Source organism: Beta vulgaris, mitochondrion (assembly GCF_026745355.1).
Source record: "Beta vulgaris subsp. vulgaris mitochondrion, complete genome".
Taxonomy (NCBI): Eukaryota; Viridiplantae; Streptophyta; class Magnoliopsida; order Caryophyllales; family Amaranthaceae; genus Beta; species Beta vulgaris.
In genome coordinates this window covers 200,365-210,000 of record NC_002511.2, presented here as the reverse complement: position 1 = coordinate 210,000, position 9,636 = coordinate 200,365, and the positions used below count along the sequence as shown (strand labels likewise).

General features: G+C 41.9%; 3 protein-coding genes across 3 annotated transcripts, besides 12 other annotated features; all 3 read left to right on the top strand.

Moving 5' to 3' along the window:
- Positions 1 to 1,983: 1,983 nt before the first annotated feature.
- On the top strand, positions 1,984 to 2,286 carry orf100d. The gene has a single exon. The coding sequence runs from the start codon at positions 1,984 to 1,986 to the stop codon at positions 2,284 to 2,286; it is 303 nt and encodes a 100-aa protein (NP_064054.1).
- A 6,005-nt stretch (positions 2,287 to 8,291) lies between these two features.
- atp6 (ATPase subunit 6) lies at positions 8,292 to 9,065 on the top strand. The gene is given in 1 exon segment: positions 8,292 to 9,065. A coding segment is annotated over 1 exon segment (774 nt).
- Position 8,293, top strand, in atp6: a sequence feature (start codon created by C to U RNA editing).
- Position 8,382, top strand, in atp6: a sequence feature (C to U RNA editing).
- Position 8,461, top strand, in atp6: a sequence feature (C to U RNA editing).
- Position 8,607, top strand, in atp6: a sequence feature (C to U RNA editing).
- Position 8,746, top strand, in atp6: a sequence feature (C to U RNA editing).
- Position 8,805, top strand, in atp6: a sequence feature (C to U RNA editing).
- Position 8,808, top strand, in atp6: a sequence feature (C to U RNA editing).
- Position 8,830, top strand, in atp6: a sequence feature (C to U RNA editing).
- Position 8,872, top strand, in atp6: a sequence feature (C to U RNA editing).
- Position 9,009, top strand, in atp6: a sequence feature (C to U RNA editing).
- Position 9,052, top strand, in atp6: a sequence feature (C to U RNA editing).
- Position 9,063, top strand, in atp6: a sequence feature (stop codon created by C to U RNA editing).
- Positions 9,066 to 9,262: 197 nt separating the features above from the next.
- orf114c lies at positions 9,263 to 9,607 on the top strand. The gene has a single exon. It carries the CDS (start codon positions 9,263 to 9,265, stop codon positions 9,605 to 9,607), a length of 345 nt encoding a protein of 114 aa, NP_064052.1.
- The last annotated feature ends 29 nt before the right edge of the window (positions 9,608 to 9,636 follow it).

Here is a 9,636-nt window from a genome sequence, read left to right as displayed (position 1 = left end):
AGGAAGAGCAGCTGATAGATCTCTATTTTAGCTGATTCAATAGCAGATGGTCTTGGAAAGAACCTTTCATTCGATGCTTCTGATTAAACGACAACCAAGCAAGGAAGTATGCGATAGGGTTAGCTTAATAAAGGCAAGCAGGGTCCAAACATCACATGCCGAGTTAGCCCCCGCCAGGGATGATTTGAATCCGCTTTTGCTGAAAGATCTGTTTAATCGAGCGAGTGAAGAACGGCCGAGCGAGGAGCGAGGGGAGCTGGCATATGGGCTAGGTTAAAGGATGCGATAGCAGGCTCTACGCCATAGCCATATGAAATGGCATTTTCTTAGAATTTAGAAGAAGGTCAACTCTTTCTAAGCCTGGGATGATTTTCATCTTCTTTAGCTGGGGGCCCCAAGATATGCATTTAGCTTGGCATAAAATAAAGCTTACCTTTGCCCTATGCTTTTAGGAAGATTAATTCCTTAGGCTTCTCTTTTTCTGTTGAGGCATTATTGACCAATCTTTAGGACCAACCACTTTTAGGATCAATTCTTTCTATATCCTAATCCGAACTCAAGGAAAAGCACTCATGGAACGGTAAATGGCTGCTTTTCTGATCTCTTGTTTAGGAACCACTCCGGGGCGCAGGTGTTTAGGTAATTAAATTGTCACAGAGCTAAGGTTCGGCTGTTAAGGACCAATCTTATTCATCGACACAGGAAAAAGCATCTATGGTTTCTTCGATGAAAAGAAACCTGCTGTGTGTTCATACTTGAATTAAAGAAGCTAGCTGCAATACTGCTCGTCTGGATAGAACAACTGTCTTTTACTTCTGTTCGCTACTCTACTGAACTCGCTCGTTCCGAAAGAAGAGCAGTTGCTTCATTTCCTGGCACAAGAAAAGCCCTTAAAAGCCCCGGCAAATCTCTCACATAGGGTTCCCCATGCTTTAATGCCTAGAACGCGTGTTCTAGGATCGAAAAACGTCGAATGCTTTAGTTTAATATGCAGATAGCAAGTCAGTTCTTATCTTCCAAAAGCTGCTTTAAGCGCCTTTCCTTGACTAAAAAAAAGAGGTGCGTGCCTATTGACGATAAGATAACATGAAAGAGTTTAGTATAGCCTGCCCTTGAACCCCTGGGATGATTTAATTCTCTTTTGCTGAAAGAGTTGTTTCATCGGCATAGGGAAATGGTCTGACAGATGCAGTGCGATTAGATGGCCCTAGCCCTTTCTTCTTCTTATTCTTCTGCTCGAACTGTCTTCTCTAAAGCGAAAGGGAGTTCAGCTAAATAGAGTTCTGTTACCGACTCCGATCTTCTTTCATCAGCTGTTCTTGCTAACGTCTTCACGGAGAGAAGGAACTCGAGCCAACAAGTCGTTCGGTTAGAAAGCGCTAGCGGTCTTACTTAGCTTAGGAAAGATGCCATTTCTCTTTTTTAGCCAAGAATTGTTCAAGTTAAATCAGCTGGTAGTCTTTCCTTGGCTTGTTGTTTCAGCGAGATTGGCTTGGTATGTATAAAGTAGCTCCTGATTCTCGGTCTTCTGGAAAGGGGGCGAAGTCATCTTAATAGTCAAAGAGCCTTGGACTGATGTAAAGGCTTTCAAATGCTACAGCCTAGAGAGATAATGATATAAGGGCCTTTAGGCTACCTATTATCTTAACAATGGAATTTTCCTTAGCCCTCAGTCAAGCTTAGCCGCCTTTTCCTTTCCTTTCATTCTTCGGGTGGCCTGTGATCTTCCATGCACGGATTCAAAGCATAGAATCGAAACTGGTTACCTTTCTATACTGGTCTTAGATCTCTGCTCTGACTCTATTCAATTCCTAGAGCTTTGCATTGGCCAATGCAACGTATATTACTTTAAACTCTCACTATCAATCCTGGCCTGGCATAGAATATGAGTTCAATAATGAAAACTAAAATCATATGAATAAAATTGGGATTCCTATCATGCTCTCAAGCCCACGGGGTCCTTGTAACCTGTTCATGTGACACATGTATAGACATTCCGAAACCAACCGGTTAAGAGGTCCATCACTGATGGGACATGGTCCAGAAAACTCACCGAGGTATCCACCCATTTTCTTAATGAATGCTAGCCATAAAAAGCGACGGCTGTGTTTTATTAGGCACAGTGCCAGAAGCAGCGAACGCTATAACCGCGCGAACAGCAGAGCAAGCAGAGGCAAAGGTACCACTATCTCTACATCGTTTCAACAGTCAAGGCCTAGGCGGAGGCCGAAGCATTTGAATCAGATCCAATTGACCCTGCCAGAGCACCAATTGAACCAGTCCTAGCCAGCATTTCTTATGGTTTGGGCGAGAATCCTTTCTAGTCAGGCATCACTACAGCACAGGAAGCGGGGCGAGGGGTAGAGCGAATTAAGCAAGGATAATCTCGAATTGTCTACTTGAAGTGGGGGTATCCTTGGCTAGCCCGCCGGTAATAGAAGGAAGCAAAGATTCAGGCGGCTAGTCTTTTGAGTTCGAGATCTATCCCAACCCAAGAAATAGGGATAGAGACAAAGGTTGCAGCAGGAGGGAAGCCTTTTCTTTACAAGGTTTATACTTGGCCAAGCAAACTGTCTATCGGCCGCCTGTGTCCTATTTTTATTTGCCAACTAAGCGACTTGTTTCATGGCTGTTTTATTGGAGCCGTCCACTGATCCCACTCACTCTGGAGTTGCTTACACTGTTTTCTTTCAGCTATAGAAGACCCGGGGCTGACTCGACTGATTGATCAATGCCCATCAGCGGTCACTTGCTTTGCTTGATACAGAGTTGAACTATAACATAACTCAAGCGCGGAGGCTGCTACCCACTTTTCAAATAGTTCCACGGGTAAGGAGAGAAAGGCTAATAAGTTGAGGGGGCTGGGCGCAAGGAGATGCTGAAATGAATATGAATGCCGAGGAGTTCTTATTAGTTTAGTGCAAAAAGAAGGTGCAAGCGATCTCATATTGAGGAAGACGCTATCGAAAGTGAGATAACGGCTATTCCTCGTTGAGTCAAGTCTTGGCTAACACTACTTTGACGATTGAACTGATACAAGTCAGTAGTTGAATACTAGGGAAGTCCGAAGTTCAACTGTTTGCGTTCAGCTAGTTTCTTGCTCCAATTGAAAGACATCCACACTTATCTTGAACTGAGCTTAGCTAAATGGTTTGCAGCCCAGCTTTAGAACGCCCGGCCCGGCGTACAGAGTTGAGTTCGAATAAAGAAATAATATAGAATAAAAATTTGGCGTTTCCCGGAAAGGGCCTTATAAGTGAACTACCTCCGATCAGAAATCTTCATAAAAGCTGGCTATACGCTGATCTTTATGATGGGGTTGTTGACTCTTTACTTACTGGTGTCATTACGTAACTCACACTTATCTGATCATATGTATATATATGAGTACCTCCGAAGAAGATCCGATCTCATACGTAGTAGAGTACTTTCGAAGAAGAAATATGAAGAAGACTTCCGAACAAGCAAGATAGGCCGGCCAGCTTGCTTAGACGTGCATGCTAGCCGCTACAACCTAAATCGAAGAAGTGTATCACAAGGCGGCAGGCTTCGCTAGATTAAAAAAGTAGTGTATGGGGCTTCTCTTGCATTGCCAGGAAGAATGAGTGGGTACATAGTGAGCAGTCATTACGTTAGCAAGCCTGCAAGCAATTCATCCGTTTTAGTTAGTGGTTTTTCAGTCTTATCTGCTAGCGGCCACTGGTGAGAAAGAAAGGAAAACTAGGTGAAGAGGGTATAGTAACAAAGAGCATAGCGGACCTGAGATCGAAGACGGAAGATAAGTTTCAGCAGTTCCCTTCCGCGAGGAGTATATAATGTAAGCTGCAGCCATTTGTCTTGATTCAGCTAACGAAGAGTGTAGAAACAACCGTAGTATAATCTGTATGAAAGGCAGTTTCCTTTTATGGTCCATAGAAAAAAAGCAAAATCTTCATTCTCAACGGCATCGATCGGACTGCTTTTTAGCTGTCTCCGACTTGGAGAATTCCATCGCATAAAACATCGTGTTGTTGACAGAACGTCCTTTTCGCTTGGTTTTGGCATGGTTGTGTCATGCTAACCTTCTTTGAGCTAAGGACCCGGCTGGATTCATTTGATATGATATTAGATGAGCAGCCGTACTATGATCGTTCGGGAGACATGGCCTGCTACACACGAGAATGAATTGTTATGTGGTCGATACTCACATCCATCAAGCTCAGTTCTGTCGAAATGGGCGGTAAAACTACATAGTTGAATATGTAACTGTTTCCCTTCTGTCAGCCGAGGAATTCTGCTCGTAACATGAATGAAAGGTGCGGCAGGAGTGGAATGGTAACAGCAATATAATATGTTCCATAAAAAAAATGAATCATCTAAAGAAATATAATGGAAAGAATGCTTATGATTCAAGTTCAATAAGAATTTCTTTTGTGTTTAGCGAAAGACAGCGACTTTGGCGTAGTAAAAGAGTCATTAGCGACCCCCTCGATGAAGTCCTTATATCTATGCGGTATACTTTTGTATAAACCTCCACTCTTTGTCCCACTGATTGTGCTCGTCGGGAATAATCCTAATCTGATGCTTGGCGCCGGGATGAGCTTTATCAGTTAGAAGAATTATTTCGCTTTTAGGCCGATAACAAACAAGCAAAAAGAAATCTCAAAAGCCCTGCAAGTTTGTTATCGGCTTTCATTTCACTTTAGAAAAGTATAAGTACTTCTTTCTTCTATAGCACACGCATAGCTGCTTCACATCGACATCGAGTATGCTCGCAATTCGCCTTTCCCCATTATACATACGAATTTTGAGAAGTAGAGCGGAACCTGGATGATTTCTATCTGTGAAGGATCTTTCCTATTGAGTAAGGGTCGTTATTTTGCTTCTACAAAAGGGAATTAAAAGAAGAACTCCTTTGATACTGGCCCTCGACCTTAATAAGATGGATTAGACTTTACTTAGCTTTCATATCAAGCACACACCCCCGTGGGAAAGACAGCGGATAGGGTCATGAAGCGCCCAACGAATACATATGATCAAGGAACCAAGCTTTTTTAGCTATTTTTTGATAGGTTGGGGGGTGTGCGATTTCCACCTCTGTCTAGGGTGTAGAAATCCCACATCACACCGTCTACCAAGTTAGAAAGGTCTTTCTTCGTTATAATGAATTTCTGGCGTAAAAAGGATTTTCATCTTGTTTCGATTCCTTTTAGTCTGCCTTTTTTTTGGCGATAGGCGCTGCTCTAATCCACTCCTACTACGGTAAATTGAATAAAAAAAGATCCCCTTGTGGGGCAGTATCTAAGAGTCCAATAGTTCTTACTCTATATTAAGACTCCCACATCCGAAATAGACTTCGACTCCGTTCTTGCTTTCCTATTCAAGATGGCTTTACAGCAGGTGTGCTGACTTGACCCGAGGAGATCCGATTGCTTGTGCTTATGTACCAGTTCCTATTGCTTACTTTTCATTCCGATTTCTATTTCTATTGGCAGGCTATTAAGCCGGAAAAGCCTCTGAAGAAAGTAATCAAAAAAAAGTGTAGGTCTTAGGAAAGAACTCAAATCCCAAGACAAGACAAGAGATATACTATTAAGGAACTGGAAGCACAGCTCTCTCGTCCCTTCTATGGTCCTGAGGGAAGTGTTAACTTGAGACTGATTGGAAGTAGTGCTTTCTTCTTTCAAAGAGACTCGTTTAACCCGATATATGAATCTAAAAACTCTCTTTCTTTTTTCATCGGTATCGGTAAAGTAAAGTGCTCTGTGATTTGTTTAAAGCTCCTCTATGGGCACGTTGAATGAAAGTTTTCAAAGTCTTTTCTTTGCTGGCTTGACTCCAGAACTAGTAGAGGAAGGAAGCGATGATCGGTCTATCCCATTAGGCCTAATCCCGTTAGCCAATGAAATGAAATGACTACCTTTCTTGGACTGTGAGCGACGACACCAGATCAGAGCGAGAGACGAGAAATGCGATTAAACTGCTTAACCTTACCAATATAGCCAATGTAATTGCCTTACTTCGCCCCAAAGATGAGACTAGGAGCGTTGCATGCTCAAATGTAAACAATTGTAAACAAGCTCTTGTACATCCAAAGCTTGTTCAAAGTCCGAAAAAAACCACTTCTCGGAGGTGAAAAGACAAAGACACCGACGGAGGATATGAAATAGATCGACCAACCCTTGAACCTAGCCCTCGGACTTCACCTTTTTTTTTAAAGAATGGCCTTTACAGCGCCCTATGCCGATTCCCACTTTCACTCTTTTGCCTCGACCTAGGGAGAAAAGTATAGGATGGAATTTGGATACTATAGTAAGCTCTTAAAATGGGCTTAGCCAAGTTGTCGCCGTTCACCAGTGGAATATTTCCATGATATAGTCGCTCATTCATTTGTGAATTCCTTTCTTGAGTCCAGGATATCATATCGGATATATATATAAAGAGTTGCCGGAACCGGTGCTACACCACACCTTCTCCTTAGCATGGGCTTTTTCTTTCTCAATTGATTTTGAATTACATGACTGGGAATCCTCCTTTCATCGGTGGCCAAAAGACCAAAGTATTCACTTACTACCTAATTCCGAGTTTCAACCGAACTGCTGGCACCCGTTTTCCAAGCCCTTGCTTTTAGGGCAGATAGATGGTCAGCTTAGCTATGAATTTGACTTGCTCCGGAGAGTACGATCTTTGGCTTGCTGCTCTCCCAGCTCATTAGGGACAAAACCCACCACACGAAAGCTTTTTCAAAGCTATTCCCACTGCTTCGGAATCTTAGTCTTCATAGGTGGTGGTACTAAAAGCTGGGGAAATCCTCTTGCAAAGGTCCAAAACTAAGGTTCTTCATGAACGACTTGCCTGTCTTAAGCATATTCTTATTAATAAGAATATGGGACACCGACTGTGAAGGAAGGTTCCCCGGATGATTGCTTCTATCGACTGTCCTTCTCTATGTTGACTGGGGAAGCCTCTCAATGTGCAACCTTACTTTGCTCAGCTAGTGCTACTCTTTCCTTTGTTTGGCCTGATCTCGTAAAGAAAGGAAGGCTCATGAATGACCAATCCCTGAGGCACACTATGAATGATTCTGCTTCTGTCTGGTCGTACTAGGCCATTAAAGTCTCACTACTTTCTATGTGAATCTTTGTATCCGAAAGGAAATCCCATGCATTGAGATAGCAGGTTGGATCATCATCAAACACAGGAATGGGTGCTCAATCAATGGAATGTTTGCTTTTAGATCTGTTTCAGTGCTTATCAAATAAAAATAGAAGGTTGAGGTCGAAACAAGGGATCAACCTGTAGACATGTTGCGCTGAACCTGCCGAACTAGTCCATAGATAATACCTAGAATAGATCACGCCTCTATCTAAGTTCATTTCTGATTTAATCGATTCGATTCCAATTCGAACCCGAGAGGAACTTCACTCAAGCTTAGCCCGTTATAGAGTCAAATTCTCTCTTTTCGCAGCCTAGGGAAGAAGGAAGCGAGTCAGAAAAAGCGCTAACTAGAATTATTAACTGGCTTAGTGTGCTCCTTTACGCCCTTAGAAGTTCAAGTAAGTGAGTAGAAACTACCTTCATGAGTCTTTACGAGGGAAGAGAAGGCGCTAAAGCAAGTACTAAAGGAAGCAGGCTAATAAAAGAATAACTTAGCAGGAATCCCTCTAATCTTTTAGAGCTCTTTCGGACTGGGAGAGCTGCTACATCCCGACAGGGAAAGCTACATAGGTAGCGTCCATCTGCAGTCCTAACTATAGTTGAAGCGAAGGATTCGGCTTATGAAAGAATCAGCTCTTCTTTGACCTAGCCCCATACTTGTATCCAAGTAAGTAAATAGAAATTACCTTACTTATTCAAGTAAGTAAGTCAATTGCATTGCCTTACTCTAACAAGAAAGAGGGAACTGATTCCTCAGATTTCCAGGGTTAATGGGCGAGTCAGGGGAGGTTTAATCAGAATAAGAGTTAGCGGGGGATAGACCAAAGGAATGGATTAAATATAGTTAGTAGAAATGGAACCTCGAATGCAAGTTCTGAGGGAGAAGACAGGAAGGAAGTTTCATTTTGCTTTGTCAGCAAACCAGTAGCAATCCGCTTAAAAGCCAGTAGCACGATAGTACTTCCTCGGTCCTTGAGAAGTCCTTTAGGAGCACTTTTTTCATCCAACTAGAAATTGAATAAGAGAAGAAAGCAATGCCCAAAGACTCCCATGCCTTTCTTGGTCGGACCAACCCAACCGGTGATTTCCGACAAGTCTTTCTTCATTTTTGAGCAAGAAGCGGAACTACAGGGATGAAATGAAAAGTGTTTATTACGATTACGCCCAACAGCCCACTTGAGCAATTTTCCATTCTCCCATTGATTCCTATGAAAATAGGAAACTTGTATTTCTCATTCACAAATCCATCTTTGTTTATGCTGCTAACTCTCAGTTTGGTCCTACTTCTGCTTCATTTTGTTACTAAAAAGGGAGGAGGAAACTCAGTACCAAATGTTTGGCAATCCTTGGTAGAGCTTATTTATGATTTCGTGCTGAACCTGGTAAACGAACAAATAGGTGGTCTTTCCGGAAATGTTAAACAAAAGTTTTTCCCTTGCATCTTGGTCACTTTTACTTTTTTGTTATTTCGTAATCTCCAGGGTATGATACCCTATAGCTTTACAGTTACAAGTCATTTTCTCATTACTTTGGGTCTTTCATTTTCCATTTTTATTGGCATTACTATAGTGGGATTTCAAAGAAATGGGCTTCATTTTTTAAGCTTCTCATTACCTGCAGGAGTCCCGCTGCCGTTAGCACCTTTTTTAGTACTCCTTGAGCTAATCCCTCATTGTTTTCGCGCATTAAGCTCAGGAATACGTTTATTTGCTAATATGATGGCCGGTCATAGTTCAGTAAAGATTTTAAGTGGGTTCGCTTGGACTATGCTATGTATGAATGATCTTTTATATTTCATAGGAGATCTTGGTCCTTTATTTATAGTTCTTGCATTAACCGGTCTTGAATTAGGTGTAGCTATATTACAAGCTCATGTTTTTACGATCTTAATCTGTATTTACTTGAATGATGCTACAAATCTCCATCAAAATTCTTTTTTCTTTTTATTAGAATTTTTATAATTGAACAAAAGCGAGGTATTTATGCTTAAGTCATCGCTTCAAATCCAATAAGGGATCAGACCCCTCCTCGTGTTCAAACTAGTCATTAATGGTCGGCTTAATTGGTATCCTTTCGGTATGCCGCTCCGCCTGCAAGGAGCGAGAAAACAAATTGGTCTGTGGTGATGTCAGAATTTTTCCTTTTTAAATGTTGTATCTTTCTTTTCTTCTCTTCCTTTTACTTCCTTTTTCGCTTTGTTTTCCAGCCATCAAGAGACTTGATGGCCCGCCCTCCTCTGTTCTTTATTCTTCTTACAGTCATGGGGCTGGGTTGGCTGGTTTGGGAAATAAAGTTATTCCGATTTCACGTTCGATTTCTTCTAACAGGTATCAAGTCATGCCCTCACAAAAATGATATAGGGGCAAGGCTGAGATGGTACAGAAGAAGTCTGCTTGCCACGGTCAGACTCTATTGTCTAATGCGTCAGCATCACAAAGATAAAAAGGAAGTAAAAGGAAGAGAAGAATGACTACTTCCAAAAGCAGTCTTTTACTGTTA